The sequence below is a fragment of the Panthera onca genome, chromosome F2, assembly GCF_046562875.1.
Source record: "Panthera onca isolate mPanOnc1 chromosome F2, mPanOnc1 haplotype 2, whole genome shotgun sequence".
Classification (NCBI taxonomy): domain Eukaryota; kingdom Metazoa; phylum Chordata; class Mammalia; order Carnivora; family Felidae; genus Panthera; species Panthera onca.
In genome coordinates this window covers 50,075,645-50,095,320 of record NC_138356.1, presented here as the reverse complement: position 1 = coordinate 50,095,320, position 19,676 = coordinate 50,075,645, and the positions used below count along the sequence as shown (strand labels likewise).

Genomic DNA, 19,676 nt, shown 5'->3' with positions numbered 1-19,676 from the left:
GCTTTTGGGAATTGTTTCTTTATTTATTTTAACATTTAAGCAGCTGATCCTTAAGGGAAAAAAATTTAAATCAGAAGATGAGGCATCAAACTATTTGATAAATATAACATAATAAAATATATATTACAGTATTTTATAAAAAGTCACTTAAGTGACTCTTGGGGGATGAAGGAAGGAGAAAAAAAAAAAAGAGTAACAAAACTTAGATGTTCAAGAGCATCTGGAAAGAATAAAATCAACTTACATACTGTTAATTCCTTACCCCAAAAAATATAGCTCGTGAAACTCAAATGAATTACTTTTTCTAGAATTTTTTGTGTGTTTAGACTTGTAATTTTCACCCAAATTTGGAAGTACAGAGTTGCTTTAAGTCATCTCTTTTTCTCTTTTTTCAGTATTAAGCAACCCAATCTATTCTGGGAAATCAGGGTCACATTGCATTTTATAGAGAAACAGGAATAGCTTCACGGAGCAATGCATGGCTTCAGAGTTGTGCCAAAGCTTTGAAACTTTTAAAGCTTTGCAACAATAAGCATAATTTGCCTTTTAGATAAGATAAAATTGAATGGATGGCTGATCTGGTCCTTGAAATGAGTGTTCTCCACTTCTGAAGGAACAGTTTGTCAACGTCTTTCTCAATGTGGTAGCTCAGAGAAAATAATTTAAGGGATGTCGGTAACTGTCACGTATCCTCATTTCCTCAGATTGATTGTTAATAATAATCAAAGGTGATACCTCCGTTGGAGTCGGCTCATTTTAGTTCATGAGAGACATTTGTGTGTGCCTCTTCCCAGCTCCTCATTCAGTGACGTCACTTCAGTAGCCTGAAATCTGCTGTGGTGGGAGCATTTACACCCCAGAAATAGGCAGGTGCTATAAATCAGGGCTTTGGGGGGGCTGCTGAGAAAAGGGAAGGCAGCGCTGGTTGTTGACATTGACCAGTGCACCACTGTATACGGGGACTTCCTAAATACTCTCTTTTTGCGCTTTAACCACTCAGCATTTATTCAATAAATATTTATTGATAACCAATTATGTGCCTGGCATAGTTTAATCCTTACAACCTTCTGAGGCAAGTAGTGGTATTCCAATTTTATAAAGTAAGAAACTGAGGCATTTTTTTAAGTTTATTTACTTATTTTGAGAGAGGCTGAGACAACATGAGCGGAGGAGGGGCAGAAAGAGAGAGAGAGAGAGGGAGAGAATTCCAAGCATGCTCTGCACTATGAGTGCAGAGCCCGACATGGGGCTTGAACTCACAAAACCATGAGATCATGACCTAAACCGAAATCAAGAGTTTGACCCTTAAATGACTGAGCCACAAGGTGTCCCAGAATCAGAGGCTTAAGGAGGTCGCATAGCTACTAAGTGGCCGCCTTAGAACCCAGACCCAGATTTTTCTACCTCCAAAGCCAATCCCCTTAGCCTCTATTGCTGCAGTGTACTGATCAGGAAGTTTACTCCCCCCCCACACACAAAGCCACCTGCCCCCATCCTCAGAATGTCACCCCACTAGTCTGCCTTCCTGTACATGGCGTTCACTTACCCTCAGGCTGGCAAACTTATTACCAGAGGAACCATCCCTGAAATGAGAGGGCCCAGCTTTGTCACATTGTCCTTGAGAAATAGCTCAGCAGATATGTTGAAGGTTAAAAGGAAATAATTGGTGGATTGCAAAAGATTTTCAAAATGCAGGTTTTCACTGTTACAGGTCATCTCTAATGAACCTAGGGGTTCTTCGTGCCCTAGGGATTCACAGCCCTGAAGGGCTCAGTTCATTGTGTGCTGAGTGTTCACCAGACAGGCATGGACTTCATTTGCTGCTCATTTGGACTGCTAAGTATTGGATCAGTACCTGCTGTTTGGAATCTGGAAATTCTGTTGTCTCAACTGATATTTTAGTTTCTTAGTCTCCATGTTTGGCATGGTATCAGAACTTCCTCTGGGGCCCAGGATTCTTCTCCGTTGGTCTTCCTAGTCTCAGAAAAGCTAGCATCCCAGCACACAACTCTCTGCAAACAATACAATTACATTTTCTATCAACTTACAACTTCCTGTTTCCCCTGGTCAGCTAACCAAAAAGCATTTCTGCAATTACCTGGGTATAATAATGATGATTGCGATTCATATTTATTCATAGTGCTGCACATTGTGATATAGTTCTCTTTTTTGTCTATTAACTCATCATAATGACAGTCATCATTAAATGCTGTAAACTTTGAACTTTACCAACGCAAGCACCAGCACCCTGCCAGACGAGGTGCCATCTGTGATCCCTATGTTACCTAAGAGAGCCTCTCACACAGTTTTACACTCGAGCCACTTTATTGGATTGTGATATCATCAGGATGGAAAGATCTGGTGGTGGGTGAAATCATTGGATTTTGACCCACCTGTACTGAGGGGAACAGATGCCACAACCCAGTTCACCCCTCTGAAGGTGCGTTCTCAGGACACTAGTCTCACACTAGTTTCTCTCTCTCTCTCTTTCTCTCTCTCTCTCTCTCTCTTTAGGACACTAGTCTCTTGAGGTGCACCTTGAGAAAGGTGTCACATAATTTTAGATAATGCTGCTCTCAGACTGATTCTATTGCCCAATATCATACAAAAGTTCTAAGAAGTCCTACAGTTGAGAAACCTTTCATTTAACAAATATTTCTCGAGCACCAGGTACTATCCTAGGCCCTGGGGATACAGGCGTAATATAACACCAGTGTTCGTTCTCAAAGACCTTAAATCCTATTTCCGTTTCACCTACAGTTCCTTGTGCCTAAGTCCCAATTTTGCTGGAGACCCTTATTACATCCCCCTGCGATGAGGTCTATTAGCCACTTGAACAAAGGAGTCTGGAGATTAGGAGAGATCAGGGCTGCAATTAAAATTTGGGAATCGCAACATGTAGATTTAAAACCATAAGTCTGAGGCCACCGAGAAGAAGAAAGGGGGCTTCAGACGGAGCTCTGGGACTGCCAACCTTCAGAGGTTGAGGAGCAGAGGAGCCAGCAAAGGAGCCTGAGAAAGGGGCCGGTGAGGTAGGAAGAAAACCAGGAGAACATGGAGGAGAGAAGGCAAGCAGAGAAGAGACCTGCCCTCTTTGTTCAATCCAGAGCCCTCTGCTTCTTTGTCCGGCTCTTCCATAAATGTCCGCGAAGAATTAGGTATGGGTTTAGCTGGGAGACTCAGGGCGGAGTCCGTGTTAATCACTGTACTCATCTGAGATCCTAGGGAACGAAACCCACTTTATTTTGGACCCCACCACTTAGGGTAACCCATGAGCATGACACATTGGTCTCACCAGACGCTAGGGGCCATGTCAGGGCAGGGCACTTCACACTTCAGATGGAGATCTGTTATTGTCACTAGAGAGAAGTAACAAGAGTTGTAGGTTGGGTCTACTGAGAAAACACATGTGCAACTGAACTTCTGAATAACACAGTGACGGCTTGAGATTTTGCAAGACGAGTGCCATCACTCTCTGTTTTGTCGCAGTGAATATCTACTGAGGTTCTGAAATAGACGGAGTGCAATGCCAGGGGCAATAGGCAGTACAAAGATGAACAAGATGTGGGGCTAGCATTAAAGAGTTTATGTAACCCACCTCTAAGGATAAGAAGATTTTACAAGGTGAGAGTACTGGGAGGCTTGGGACCAGAACTTGAATTGTCTTTGATTTCTGTCAAATCATCTATCAAAGCGGAAGGCTGTGAAGTGTGGAGCAGCAAAGCCTCCCCAGAAAGGGCCGGTTTGTCTCTGAGGCGGCGGCGTGGGCAGGGGTGGTTAATGCCCCACGGCAGTTCTGGCGGGAAATCGTGCCCTGCCTACCCAGAGCCTCAGAGGCAGATACAGAGCAGGACCAGGTGCAGATTAGACCTGGCCAGTCAGGTCAGAGATACACGGTGGCCACTGTGACCAGAGTGACCAGCAAGGCTACGAGGGGCCTAGTGGCACTGCTAGTGAAGTGACTGAGCAGCCAGAAGGTGGTTCGTGGACAACCAGGTGAGCCGAGGCCTGCCCACAGGAGACAGTCGGCCAAAGAGGAAGGGCAGCCTAGAGAACAGATAAACGGCGAAACACAGCAAAGGAGTGTGAGGGAAACGGAGTTACCCCAGGCCAGGATGACCCACACAAGGAGGAGACAAAGCTCAGATGGGGATCTCCTTCCCATCATACCCTGGGCAGAAATTGATCAACTGTGTATTGAGTACTTGTTATGGAAAAACAGAGCAGTACCCCAGCCCTGAATCTGCTGGAAGGGATAGATGAGTAAACAGATAATTACAGGAAACCATGGTAAACAGGGTGGTGGATGTGTCAGGGAGGGCTAAAGCATCCTGGACGGACAATCCTCTGGACTTGAGTGAGAGAAGATAAATCAGAGATATTTAGGCCAAGGAGGTGGTAATGCCAGCATGGGCAAGGTCTAGCCCTGGCGGGAGGATCTGGGAAGGACCCTGGTCATCTGTTGAGTCTCGTGATCCCCACCAAGTCTGCAGCTGGGGTCAGGGAAGGATCCTCCAAGGGACTGATCAGGTTGTGAAGCAAGCCCACCCCTGAGTGAGGAGGACTGTGCCTGGGCGTGATGGCTCTGCTTAAATCACTGCTTTTAGCCACCCCTTCCCAGGAAGGAGTCCAGGAGAGACAAAAAAGTAATAGCTGAAAACCACAAGCAGTGAAGTTTCAAAGGAACTGTTGGGTGAAGAGGGAGACAGAGTGGGGCTGATGAAGGGCACGCAGCATGAAGGCAGGTGACACCAAGATCTGCCCACTTATGTCACTTTTTCCAGGGGATCTTAGCTGTGGAAAAGGCTGGCCACAGGTTTTACTGAGTGCCAGTGCTAACAGAAAAGAGAGAAAGGAAAGACCCTTCCGATTATAGGCAACATATGGACATGAATCCTGGTTTTCCTAGCTAGTTCTTTTTTTCAAAGTTTATTTATTTATTTTTGAGAGAAACAAAGAGCACACATACAAGTGGGGGAGGGGCAGGGAGAGAGGGAGAGAGAATCCAAAGCAGACTCCATGCTGTCAGTGCAGAGCCTGATGCAGGGCTTGAACCCACGAACCGTGTGATCATGACCTGAGCCAAAACCAAGTCGCTTAACCGACTGAGCCATCCAGGCACCCTGTTATTAGCCAGTTCTGATGATGCCCGTTAATTATGTTTAGTTCCCTTTACAGTCTCAGTCGTGTTTGGATTCAATTATATGGTCAGCCAAAGTTTAAGTGATACATCATACAGTCTGACTTGGAAAGTAAACCAGGAGAGGAAAAAACATGAAGACCTCCCTGAAAGGTCATAGAGTGGGACAGTAAGTAGATGTAAGTTTCAGGTGTGGCTTAGCTCCAGGTAACACAAGGTCCAGGGGCTGGGTGGCAGAAATAGGAAGTTGGTCCTTCATTTCTTGGTGTCGATGTTCCTCAAGATGACAACAGGATCCAGGGCAAAGTAAAGGACAGAGATAGTCAAAATGAAAGTGCAGCAAAGCATCCAACCAGACACAGAAAACGGACAGAGGCTGGGACTGGTGAGCGGAGGGCAGGGGTCCCCCCCTCCCACCCCCTAAGTGCTCTGTGTGTACCCTGACACTACACTTCAAATGTCACAACTGTAGGGACTGTCTCTGTGTTGCTCTTTGTTTTGTCCTCTGTGCCTGGCAAAATATCTGGGACTGTGTGTGTTCAATAAATATCCATAAAATGAAGGAAGGTAACGCTTTGTATCTGGGAGATGGCTTTCATTCCCTCCGTTTCCTAGATGAGTGAGTAGGCTCATCTGGCCTTTATGGCAAAGCTAGAACTCAAACATAGGGCCGGTGTCTGGCAGAGCTCACATTGTTGATCACCACAGTATATTGGTTTTGGTGGTCAAAACAAGGCAAATGTTATTGGAGGGGGGATCTACATACTTATGTGTACACACATACTTATTTATTAAGAGCTTATTCTACACTAGGCATTATTCTAAATGATTTACTTATTTTTAATCCTCTCCCAACCATACCCAAAAGCCGGTGCTGTTACTATTCCCAGCTTAAACTGAGGCAGCAGGAATACAGTGTTCAGGAACATGCCCAAACAGTCTGGTTTCAGAGCCCATGCCCTTAATCACTGTGGCTTGCTGCCTCTTGACTTGCCAGTGAATTTGTGTCCATGTTTATAAACAGTGTGACTTATTTCTTGTGAATGCCTTTGTTTATCCAGTCCAGATTTCTAAACTCTGAGCAAGCACTGAATTAACTCAAGCTGAATCCAGCCGGCGGGTTCTGCTCTCAGCGGGCCACCCGAGAGGTGTAGTTAGAGATGTGAGATTCTGTGGACAGCCTGTTACACACAGGGGCAAGTGAGAAAATGAGAAAACACATACACAGATTGCTAGACTCAGAAGAAAATGCTCAGAGTCTTAGGAGAGGTACCACAAAGCGGTCTAGGAATATAGATGTCTAAGATTGAAATGAGAAGGAAAGGTAGAATGTCCGAAGGACCATGAGGTGGTTAATACAACCAGAAGGGTGTGGGGATGGGGTAGAGGCTCCAATTTAAGTTTCAGTGAAAGGACAATCAGAGCGTGCTTCCTGGGTCTTTGTTGGACACAGATTAGCGCCAGCAAAGAGTGGGGCACAGCTCAGGTACTTGAGGTTGCCAGGAACTTCAGTGAAAGGGCAAGGGGCGGGAGGCACATGAGAGGTCAATTAGCAAGATTCGTTTTGCTCTCGCTAAGATTCATTTTGCTCATTAAGGGAGCTGCGCTTAGCTTTGAATTCAGGAAATCAGTAAACCACAAGAGGAAAATGAACTGTTCTGTTTCAGACTTGCACACCTACCCCTGTGGAGCGTGAACCCTACAAGGGAGAAGTCGTCACACTGAAAACTAGAGAGACAAAAGAAGACGCCGCAGCAGGGACCAGGAAACAGGCCCACCCCTGAGCTGGGTGCTGTGGGTAAGGGACGGTGGGCAGAGAAAGTATTCCTGCATGAAATCAGCAGCTCTGTCTTCATAAGCTTTTGAAGAGTCCAAGGTCAATGTCAAAGGCTTCAAAGTGACAAAAGACTCAAGGACAGGTTAGCCAAGGGAAGACTGATAAAAGACCTCTTAACACAGAACACTTAGTTGAGCCTGCAGATTGAAGAAGGCCTTGGTCTATTTCGAGATTTATTTTAGGAAACATTCAGCAAAGCCTTGAAGTATCAAATATGAGCAAGAGGCAAATAGACGGGTAGCATACAGAGGGACCTGTTAGTGAGGAAATTTGACACGTCTTAAAACAGTGTAATTTTGTGGTCAAAATTTATAAACTATTTAATTAGGATCTTATCTAGAAAACAAATCTTCGTATTGTAAATGCAATTATGTTCTAGAACTTAGAATGAATGAAAAAAATAAATCAAATGTTGCTTTTGGGTGTATAATTTTTCAGGAAAATTATTTGATAGTCTTTGATGTACTTTATTGCACACTTAATTCTTGGAATAGTATTGTAGATATGGTCATTTTGAAAAAATATTTCAGTGCTTCCTCAGTTTTCTCTTAGTCTTTTGATACCCAGATCTTTCTTTTTTTTCAAGTATCTATTATCACCATTCTTGTCAATTTCTTTCCTTCCTTCTTCCTTCCTCCCTCCCTTCTCTTCCCTTCCCTTCCTCTTCCTTCCTTTCTCCCTCTCTTTCCTTCCTTCCTTCCTCCCTCCCTCCCTCTGTCTCCCTTCCTCCTTTCTTTCCTCCCTCCCTCTCTCCCTCCCTCCCTTCCTTCCTTCCTTCCTTCCTTCCTTCCCTCCTTTTCTTTCTTTCTTTCTTTCTTTCTTTCTTTCTTTCTTTCTTTCTTTCTTTCCTATTATTTTCTGATCCTGCTCTGGCAGCCTCTCTCCAACACCACTTCCACTGGCTTCATGAAATCTGCATGTTTTGCCAGCTTTAAATTTTATTGGGCTCTAAAATTTTTTTTTTAATTTGTGATGTTTTTGGCTGTTTCAACACATAGTGATCTGCAAAAGACTTGTACGAGGCGTCGACATGGTAAACGGGGTTAGGTGTTTGTGCTAATTGGGACACTGTCAAAGGACTACTTTTATACATACCCACTTAGGAGTTGCACATTTTTACACTAGGACAACCTGTACTTCCCTAAACCCCATGACTTGAATCATGAGGTCCTGTGTACTCTGGGTTATATTCTCTTTATTATGGAGTGCTGTCTTTAACAATGCTATGCAGCCGAAGCTTCAAGTTTTTTGTCATTTCCTGACTATTGGAATTCTTTTTCCAATCCAGGAAGATTGTGTTAAAAATTCAGAGGAAGATTAGCAAGAGGGAGAGATTCTGTTGAATGCTATAACATGCTATTAACATCATTTATAGGAGCAGGATTAGTGTTTACTTTGATTATAGCATTTCTTGGGGGTTAGGCTTGAGTTCTGCATCTCTTTATGAGGGAGAATGTTATACTGAGTTCCTTTTGTTCTGTTCAAAGGTAAAATCAGAGAAAAGAATTCTGCTGTTCCCATCACTGTTAAGTGTCGTCAGCCCGTGGAGAAACAGGCCTCATTTCAACTCCCCAAGATGCTTTTGAAAAAATAATCGCTCAAGGCCTCTTTGATTTCCTTTCAGAAGCAATTGCTGTCTTTCTCACTGTGACTTTGTTGCTGCGTAAGATGGAAGATATAAATGACTATTATTGTGATGGAAAGTCCATGTGAAAATTCATTGATGATACTTTAAAATGACATCTTTGCTTGTACTGGATTTCTTGCTTTGAAGTTTTAAAAATCACTTTCTTGTTTAAGGTTGTTTTAATGGCTACCATTTGTTTAAAAATAGCAAACTCTGTGGTTTTACATCCTATTCTAATTAATAAACATTGAGATCTGCATTTTATATCCTGTTTTCTGGGTCATGTGTATCTTCTAACTTACAGGGTTGAGACCCTGAGAGGTTGGTTTCGATTCAAAAGCACAATTTCCTCTGTGACATCTGTTTCAGTAACTCCTGGAAATCGGATCCCTGAACAAACCTCATGTAATTAAATTGGATACTCAACCTTAGATTAAGTCTGAACCAAATTATCCAATCACACTGATGAATGCAGGATTTGGAGGAATTAACAAGAATCAGCATGGCTGAAAGATGTTACAGTGATACCTTCCCTCCCCTATGCTTCCGGGTCTGTCCTGTGATCCTTCTGTGTATGCAGAGAAGCTGAGCTTCTATTTCTTCTCCTAAGTAACTAGGTCAAGAGGAATTTTTAAAACATGGAGTAAAATCAGGGCAATTATGCTCTCACTGCAGATACTTCTGCCCCTGACTTAACTTAGATCAGGAGTGTACCCACACCTTTGACAAAGGGTGATAGGAATCCAGTTTATCCAATTCTAATTGGTTTTGAACACACAGGAAAAAATGACGGTGAGCTACACCTGAAGAAGAATCATGGGTCTTTTTTGTCAGGGTAGAGGTACCTTAAAATATTTGATTAGTATTCTCCTCTGCTTTGGTTGACAATGGAAACCCCTCAATAAAATGTCTGAATCCTCTGAAAAGAAATAGTGAAATTGCTTTCTTACCTGGAAGCCAGCTCCCACTCATCCTTCAGTCTCCGGCCTAAATATCACCCCTTCTTAGAGGCTTTTTCAGATCCAACATGAGAGGTCACGTTGGGTCATACTCGTCCTTACCAGAGCCCGGCTTACGCCCAGTCACAGTGCCTGTGTCAATGTGCTATAATCACTGCTTTACATGACTTCTCCTCCCGGAAACTGAATGCTCATTCAGGGCAGGGCCTGTCCGGTTCAGATCATTTCCCCAGCATTTAGCAGAGTGCCTAGAAATTGATGAGCATTCTATGCATATTTATTAATTTTTAAATAAAGGAGGAAACGAAGGAGTTCCTGCTACGTTCCTCAATTGAGAGAGATGAAGTTAGTAAGAAGTCTGAACAAAATAGGGACAAACTTTGTGGAGTATTTTAGTCTATGGCCATACCACCATGAACGCACCCAATCTCGTCTGATCATGGAAGCTAAGCAGGGTCGGACCTGGTCAGTACCTGGATGGAGTATTTGAGTGTAAGCTTGCTTTAAATGAAGAGTACCTGGGGCGGGGGGGGGGGGGGGGGGTGCTGGGTGGCTCAGTCGTTGTGCATCCAACTTTGGCTCAGGTCACGATCTCAGGGGTTCGTGAGTGCCAGCCCCACATAGGACTCGACTGTCTGCCCTGAGCCCACTTCGGGTCCTCTGTCTCCCTCTCTCTCTGCCCCTCCCCTACTCATACTCTCTCTCTCAAAAATAAATAAACATTTACAAAAAATAAATGAAGAGTACAGATTCATTGTCTGTTTGATAGATCCTTTTTTGGAGAATGAAATCTGTGTCAACAAAGTCATTTGAAATGAATGTGGGGATCCCTTTGTTGCTTTTATGAGACTTGTCATGAATATTTTTGCAGAAACGTAATTCTAACTAATATTATAAAGCCATAAGAAAACATGATTCAAGCTATTAATATTTAATACCATGTTTTTCAGGATTGCCTCTGGTATACAAAGCGAGGTACCTTTGTCACCAAACAATTGCATTTTCAAGGTCTGTGCAAAAAATAGATGGAATGAGTAGCATTCCATTTTTAAAATTAAAATACGAGTTTATTAAAACATACAAAAAGCAAAACAATTAACATAACCACACCTATGTACCTACCATCCCATTTAAGAAATAAAACTTTACCGATACAGTGCAAGTACCATTTCCACATCTCCTACCTGCCCCAAGGTAACCAGAGCTCTGAATCTGGAGTTTTATTCCCACGCACATCTTCCATACCTTTGCGATACCTGCCCATATCTCTAAGCATTGTGCTGTATGGGGTTAAATCTTATAGAAACATTATATAGTATGTATTGGGGGTTTTTTGTTTGTTTTCTAGTGCCTATGGTATTGATTCCTGCTTTTTTTTTTTTTTCTTTTACAGCCAAGGTGTTTGGGAGTTATTTGTTTTGATTGGTCTAGCTCTCATGATCCATTTTAGCAACATAATTTCCATCATGTAACCACACCACAGTCTATTGACCCATTGTCCTCTTGACAGGCATTTACGCTGTTGCCATTGTTTTGCTATCACAAACGATGCTGCTACACGCATTTCTGTGCAGGTTTCCTGGGACGCAATTCGAGCTCCTCCAGGGGACATGCCTGTGGTGCAGAAGAGTGGGGCTGGTGGGTCTTACAGTGTGCACATCCTCCCCTTACTTCAATACTGGCAAATTGTTCTCTAAGTGAAAAGTTGTGCTAATGAGGCTGAGCTCCTTTTCACTGTGCAGTTTCATCGGTCTAACTGAGCCTCAGTATCTTCATGTATAAGATAAGATAGTATCAGCCTAACACCTGAGGCTGCTGCAAGGATCAGGAAGCCTGTACTGTAGGGTCTGCACAAGCTTGCTACAATTTCTGTGCCATATGACGAATTAACACCCAGAGATTGTCTAAGTCTTGACCTTGCTGTCTCTGTGGGAAGGAAGCTCACCAGGCTTCGAAAGAAGCTGGCCGCTTTGGCAGCCTCAGGAGCATGGAAGCCTAGACTAGGAGGCAGTTACAGAGGGCACAGCCCGGGGTGGGGGGTGGGGGTGAGCACAGCAGGGGTCTGCAGAGAGCTCAGAGGTCAAAGGGCTTGGTAGCTCCCAGCAGGCACGGCGTGAACAAGGGGCACAAGCTGAAAAATGAGGAAGGGTGGAAACTGGCTCTCAAGCGCCCCCTGCAGGTCCAACAGGTCCCGATGTGCGCTTCTGCAGCTGCAGCTGGTACCCTCTTCTCCCAACGTTCCTCTCCCCTCTGCCTGCCCACTGGACAGGGGAGGCAGCATCCTCTAGGGGAAGGATCGTGGGCATGTCACAGTCCTTAAAGTCACAAAAGCTGAATTCGTACCAGTTGATTGAGACCCTTGACCTTCCTGAGCCTCAGTTTCTTTCTTGGTAAGGTAGTAATAATAAACACCTCCTTTGCAGAGGTTCTTTGAAAATATGAATTGAGAGGGTAAGTGTAAAGCCTCTGGCTCTCCACCAGCGGAAGGTCAGATTTGCCCGCTGCTCCTTGCCCCTCCTCCATACCAACTTTAACTCTCCTCTTTACCTTCTTTCCCAGCTACCTGCTACGGAACCCCCTCAAGCCCCTAATCGATTAATTTAGATTTCTTTTTGTCAAACCCACTCTCTCCTTTTCCTTCTTTTTGAATAACATCTGTAGACAGGTTTTTAAGACAACAAGAACGGATCTATCATTTAGTAAACACCCACTGTTTATAGAACACTGAACAAAATCCCTTAGTTCAGGCTGCCATTGTCCCTCAAATGCACACTGAGTGGCACAGTGAGGGGCTCAGTGAATTCATCTTGAGAATAAAAGACAAAAGATGCCAAGAGAAAGAACTCACAAATGAAAATTCACACTACAGCAAATTATTGGTTGTGTTCAGAGGTCAGGACTGCATCCACTATGTGTCGAGGGAGCTTCTAAAAATATAAATGGCCGGTTTTGAAATATATGTGCCCATGTTTTATTGAAGCCTGCACGATAATCTAATATGACCAAATAATTATGTTATACTTACTGTGCAAAATATTTGCAGCCGCATGGTAATTGTCAGTTCCTTGAGGACAGGGACAAGTTCTTCACAGCTTGGGTCCCAGACAGCACCAGCACAGTGATTTCCACAGGGTGGGCCTTCATGATGGGCTTGGTAAGTTGAAATTAACATACCATAGCTGGGGGGATTTAGAGGAAACTGTCTGAATTGGGAAAGACTTTCTGAAGAAAAAGGATTTCAAATCCTGCGTTTTTGAAGACACTCCTGTCTGCCAGAGGAGAGAAAGGAGTACGTTTTAGAGAGGGGAACAGAACAACAAAATCACAGGTGAGCTCAACTGTCAGCCTTGGAAGTACACCTTGCACTGGTCCTCGAGGCTCCTCAGGGGGCAGTCGGCTTTACGTAACAAGCCCTTGGAGTAGGGAAGCATCAACAGGCTTTCTAAAGACTGCTTTTTGCCTAAAAATAGTATGTAGTCTCCACAAGAATACAGGACCTTTGACTTTTTCCATAATGAAACCCATAAATGTGCTCAGTAGATTCTTAATATTTGTCAGGCCCTTATTAGATGTCTGGACCAGTGCTAAGCTCTCTGTATACATGCTGTCACTCCATTCTGTCGGCAGCCCTATGAGATAGATGCTATTATCACCCTGACTGAACAGATGAGAAAACAAAGCCTCAGAGAAGTTAAATAATTGCCCAAAGGCACTTCGCTGGTCAGTGGGTGACCCAGGATGTGAATCCCAGCCCACTTGACTCCAGTTGACCATGATAGTGTATTCCTTCGTCAAGATTTTCAAAGGAACCCACCCCTGGATGATGTACAGTTGTCTGAACCTCATTAAAGCTCAGAAAAAATCAAGGCAGCTATCAGTCATTAAGAGTCTACCTATGAAGACCTTATGTACTTTAATAATCTGTTTTTAATGTTCATTTATTTTTGAAAGAGAGTGAGAGCTGGGCAGGGGCAGAGAGAGGGGGAAAGGATCCAGAGCAGGCTCTGTGCTGACAGCAGAGAGCCCAATGCGGGGCTGGAACTCACGAACTACAAGATCGTGACCTGAAGTTGGACACATAACTGACTGAGCCACCCGGGTGCCCCAAGGCTCTACATACTTTACGAGTATTAGTTCACACCATCCTTCCGACATCACTCTGAGGAGGGGGCTGTGGTTACCTCCATTTTATACGTGGTGAAACCGAGGTACGTTAATTATAACTTCTCAGTTCCTAGATAACGTCAGGGGATGACCTGGGAGGGGGTTCCCAATGTGCGTTACGTCTTCTCGGTAAACGGTTTCTGAACCGCCCAAGACAGTCCTGGTGAAAGTGCATCACCTCACCCCTAGATAGTGCTAGACTCTCCTTAACTAATAATACATAACACAGGAGGAGCAGAAGACAGGATTTTCAGAAATCAATGGCTGTTCTCATGGAATTAGATTCAATTCTTTCTAAGAACTCTAGCATCCTACATAAGGACATTTCTCTTGGAGCAGTCAGAAGGTTGGGTTATCTTTCTTTTGTTCATTTTGTTGAAAAGAATTGAATCCTGATTTGTCGTCTTTCCTCCTTGAACCTGAAGTCAAGAGCACAGGTGGGAAGCACAGGCCAGCGAGTGACTCATGGACACTCCTCCCGGTGTCCTGAGTGGGCTGCCTCTCCCCGTGCCAGGGACCTGTGGGAGCTCCCCTGGGCTGGCCCTTCCAGCCATGGGGAAAGACACCTGAAGCAGTGTTAACCTGGCCCTACCACTCCTGGGATTGCTCACATCCGTCGGTGCCTCTGCCTGATGGGACACCTTGCATGATGCAGCGTGGGGTTGACATTAGAAACCCGGTGTCAGTACCAGCTCTGCCCTTTTACCTGTGTGGCTTCCGCAAATGACACTCGGCTCCAAGCCTCCTTGACTTCATCTTCCCACAGAGGAGGTGGGTACACTGGCTGTGTACAGAAGCATTCAAGAACGGGGGCTCCGGAATCAAATGGACTGAGTTTCAAAACTTGCCTCCGTCACTACCTGTATAGTCTGGCAAATTACCTAAATTCTCCTGGCCTCATATGTTCCATCTGTAAAATGGGGGGAATATAAATGCTTACCTGCAAGATTTGGGGGAGAATTAAATGGGATAAGGCATAAACACTTAACGCTGTAAATCCTCAGTCAGCATTAGCTACTGTCATTTCTTTGCTCTCGACTGCTTTAGTGTTCTACATCAAGGTAGAATGAAGCCATCTAATGCCATTGTAGGAGCTTCTGGCCTCCTCCGGGTCACAGTTCATGGCCATTGCTGCTCAATAGCACAGTCGCACAACTAAAACTGAGAGATGAAAGAAATGCTTGTGCAAAAGCAGTCCCGTAGTGATTGGTGGACTGCTCATCCTCCTCTTTACTTCGATTGGCTCTCCAAAAAGTGACTACGTTGTTAGCCGCTGAGGGGCAGGTGAGTGTTGCTTTTGCTTCAGTAATTTATGAAGCCACTTGAGAAATAAGCCTTGCTGTTTTCCCTTCAAATTTTCCCATGAGCCGCCTAAACATACATCTTTCTGTCTCATAGAACATATTATTTGAGTTAATTATTGGGGAATGAGAAGTCACCAATAAATGAAATGAATACATTTCTGCAACTAGTCCTTCCAAAGTCATAAATGTGTTGAAATTTTATTTTCACAAAAACCAAACTTAAACTCTGGGTGTTTATGCCTCAAAACTTGTATTAGAATAGAAAGAGAGAGAGAGAGAGAGAGAGCTGTTTGCTGGATGAAATCTTCATAACATTCAAGATCAGACTTAAACTTCATTCAGACAGGAAATGAAAGCATCATAGAGACTTAAAGCCAGAAAGACCTTTTAGCGCCCCCATAAGCAAGATGAGGAAATAAATCCCTCCAGGCTATATTGCTCTAGGTCCCACTCCTGGCTCATGCCCTTGGGCAACTAACATTTATTGAGTATTCCTCATGCGCCAGATATTGGCACCAAAGATAAAATTGTGAGTAAAAGCAGATACAGTCCCTGCCCTCCTGAGAAAAACAGAGATTGGTCAAATAATCACAAACCATCCTAAATTTGTAACTGTTCCAAGCACTACAAAGAAGAGGTATACAGTGAAACAAGAACCTGAGAGGAAAGATTTCATGACTTGGAGAATGATCAGGGAGGGCTTCCCAGAGAAGGTGACTGATGAGCTGAGACCAGAAGTAAGAATATAAGCAGGCAACACAGGGCAGGAGGAGTCTGCAGAGACTAGTGTGTGTGGCTGGGGCTGGGGAGGGCAAGGACCCGGAAGTATGAATAAAGGAGCAAAGGCTGAGATATCTGGTGGGAGAGGGAGAGAGAGACAGAGAGAAAGAGAGCACTCGAGAGAGAGGCAGGAGCCAGAACAAGCAACCAGAAGCCTCTGAAGGGTCTTCAGCCAAAACACGACCTCACCAGATTTGAGAGACAGAGCAGAGGCTGGGGTTTGGCCACGTTATGTCTGAGATGCTAGTGAGCTATCCAAGTGGAAAGATCAAAGAGACCGTTGCACGTACTAGAGGAGAAAGCGGCGCCCGAGATTTCAAATTGCAGACGCCTCCAAACAGAATAGCTTGTTTCCTTACCTTTAAATTGGAGTCGTCACGGTGTCTACCTCAGGCTTAAAAGAGATAATGTAAAGAAATCCCTTAGCACAATGGCAACACCCAGTAGGTATTCAGTAGAAGTCAGCTCTGGCCGTGATTATTATCAGGAAACTTATTTCCTGAAGTCTATAGCTAGTCAATCACCTGAGAATAGGGGCCCTATCGTCAATGGTGAGATTCAAAAGCTCTGCTGTGGCACTCTTTTTCTTTTTTTTAATCTTCTTAACGTTTATTTATTTTTGAGAGAGCGAGAGAGAGAGAGAGAGAGAGAGTGGGGGGGAGGGCAGAGAGAGAGGGAGTCACAGAATCTATGAGCTGTCAGCACAGAGCCCGACGCGGGGCTCGAACTCACGAACCGTGAGATCACGACCCGAGCTGACATTGGACGCTTAACCGACTGAGCCACCCAGGCGCCCCAGCTGTGGCAGACTCTTAACTTACTACAAGAACAAAATCTAAAGGTGAATTCTCTGGCCTAGAAACTCTAGCTTCTGGGCAGTACCATCTGACTCTACTGACATGACCCACGTAAAAGATCTCAAATCACCAGTGCCTCAAGATAACCCAAAGTACTGGGCCACTGATTCTGCCTCCGTTTTGTGATCTGGAAATACAAATAATCGTAACACCAGCACCCGAGCAACGGTGAGAGGATGAAGTGAGACGGTATTTCTTCAAGCCTCTTCTGAAACGAGGTGGGTATAAATAACTAAATACATTTTTATACGTGACACGGTGGGTGTGAAGGCCCGGTGTCGCGTCTGACATGCAGAAGGCTCTGGGCTCTTCTCTGTGACGTAACCACACGGTACTGTACTGAGCACTTCACTCATTTGTCTCCGCAGCACATGTTCGCTGGCTTTTACTTGGTGCCGGTAACGTGCTAGGCTCCAGGAATATGAAATCACCCCTTTATGAATGAGCTGGGCTTGGTAGAGTGCAGTCACAAAGCAACTGTCTCCTTCTCCTACGGTCTGAATCCCTTCTCCCCTCTCTCTCCGGTTAAATATTGGGCAGTTGCCGTAGCTCTGATGACCCAGCTCAGATCACAGGACAATAGGAGTCTTGTTTCGGCGTTAGAAAATCAATTCCAGTCTAATTATCCCCAAACTGCAGTCCAGTCTAGGGTAATAATGGAACCTCGGGAGCCGGTTAATCAGTTGAGCCTTCTCAGCAACCACGTCCATTGTCTTCTCTCGTCTGCACCCACCTTCTCCCCCTCACCTGGTGCAGTTTCTGACCATCCTGCCTCCTGTCGTCCACGCAGCCCCACCTGTGTGGCTTTGGGCAAATCACTGAATCGCTGTGCCACAGTGTCATCAACTCTCAAATGCTGAAAGTATTTTGTCTCCCTCATTGGATTGTCGGGAGGCTTAAATGAAAATATTTCAATCGATGTCTAACATATGATAAACCTTCAGTAAATGTCAGCAATTACTATTATTGTGCCTTCCCTTTTGCCTACAAGTATGCTTAAGTTTCTCCTTCATTTTTTTGTTTGTTTGTTTAATTGTTATTTATTTTTGAGAGAGAGAGAGAGACAGAGCGTGAGCGGGCAGGGTCAGAAAGAGACAGAGACACAGAATGTGAAGCAGGCTCCAGGCCCTGAGCTGTCAGCACAGAGCCTGACGCGGGGCTCGAACTCACACACCATGAGAACGTGACCTGAGCCAAAGTTGGACACTCAACCGACTGAGCCACCCAGGCATCCCAAGTTCCTCCTATCTTACAGAAATTTCTTGACCAATTTATTTTTGACTCAAGCTATTTTGATTCTAGTGGTCTTTTCTTCCCAGCCCAGTTTGGAAGAGGAACCCGTATTTACATTCTCACTTTAAATCCACTCCTCAAAACCTTGCATTCTTGGATCCACCCACAACAGCTGGACCAAGCCTTGTCCCCAGTGTTCGCCAGTCACCGCATCCCAAGACAGCCCACTCACCCTATTAGGCGACACAAACATTCTCTTGTTGAAACTCACATTTCTATTGTCTTCAATGACATTGTACTGATTAATTCCCCAATTAATTTAACAAAGAGCCTTAAGGTACGTGCTACATTTCCTTTTGTTAAACCTCACCAGGAAGGAGCTCAGGCAGGGTTTTATTCAAGTAGGGAAAATGAGGAACCGAGAATGGAAAAGACATCGAGGCCGCATGCAGTGACGGAAAGGACAGGTTGAACACCAGCCTCTGAGCACGTGGTCCAAAGCCCTACTCTGCAGCTTGAGCTGTAACATAGCAGAGAATGCACTCAGTCCTCTTGTTGCAGAAAGCTTTAATGTTTTTTTGGTGACATGTGCCAGGCACTGAACTACGTGCCAGGATATAATGAAGCCCCTGAGCCTAGACAGACAAGGACATCAGTACAGTGTGGGAAGGACCGTGGTGGCGGCAGGAGGATGGCAAAGATCCCCCTGTAGCTCCAGCAAGCCCTTCCCAATCTTCTCAATCTTCTGTGCAAGCCTCTCTTCCTCGGCCCCCCCCTGAAGCCTCCTCCAGATGCTGCAAACCTTGAGCCACACTGCCATTCTATTCAGCCCACACCCAGAAAGAACCAAGAGCCAGATCTTTTGCTTCCCTTCTATCCCTCATAGCAACCAGCACCTCAATGGGTAAATTCATCACTGTTCCCAAGTGTCTAACACAGCACCTGGAACATAGTAGGAGTCAGGAAAAGCTTGTTGCATACACATATGTTAGCAATGAATCATAATGAAACAGAATCGGTGTAATTAACTGAATATTTTGAGACCTCTTGAGGATAGAATTAACCCTTCCTTCTCTAGGACTGTGGGTCCTTTTATGTCTTGTTATGTGTGGTGCGGGGAGGAGTGGTGGCAATAAGTCAATGGTTAGTGCCCCCTGTTGCTATGGCATTCCAAGCCCCCAAGCAATTCTTGACTTTCGCCGGCTGCTCTCTGAGTTTCTAAGGCATACAGTATACAATTCTGACAACTGCCAGCCATGAGTATTCTGGAAGACTTTGGAGTTCTAATATCCCATAGCACCGTCCCCAGCAGAGTCCTTGTATTGAGAGAGCCTCTAAAAGGTTGGAGTTTGACCAAACCAAGTCACCAGTTACACACTCCTGTGGCCGCCCCTACCCGTGCCTAACAGGAGTGTGTAACTGGTGACTCAGTTTGCTCAAACTCACCCTTTCAGACGACTGTTTCGTGGGTCTGAGATCTCTTTGGGGGGGATGATAAAAATGTTCTGAAATTAGAAAGTTGTGTTGGTTGCACAGCTTTATGAGTACGAAAAGCCACTAAATTGTACACTTTTAAATGGTTACAACAGTCAATTTTATGCTGTATTATTTTACCACAAGAAAACACTAAAAAAAAGGAGGCACATGTGACCGTTTTCAAAATACACTGATTCATGTAAGTGAGGGATTTGGGAGTTTTGCTGGTTGGAAAGTTAGGAGGCAAGATGGAGAGAGGGGTGGAACAGCAGGTGTCCTCATGACAATGGCTTACTTTA

The 19,676-nt window shown here is 44.6% G+C and overlaps 1 protein-coding gene across 1 annotated transcript in view; it reads left to right on the top strand.

The window, feature by feature from the left end:
* DPYS (dihydropyrimidinase) overlaps positions 1–8,875 on the top strand; it is an 80,323-nt gene extending 71,448 nt beyond the window's left edge. The window contains exons 9-10 of the mRNA XM_078441961.2: positions 6,808–6,938; positions 8,465–8,875. Coding sequence (XP_078298087.1) covers positions 6,808–6,924 — 117 coding nt within the window. The 3' untranslated portion in view covers positions 6,925–6,938; positions 8,465–8,875. The remainder of the gene's footprint in view (positions 1–6,807; positions 6,939–8,464) is intronic.
* Positions 8,876–19,676: the final 10,801 nt, after the last annotated feature.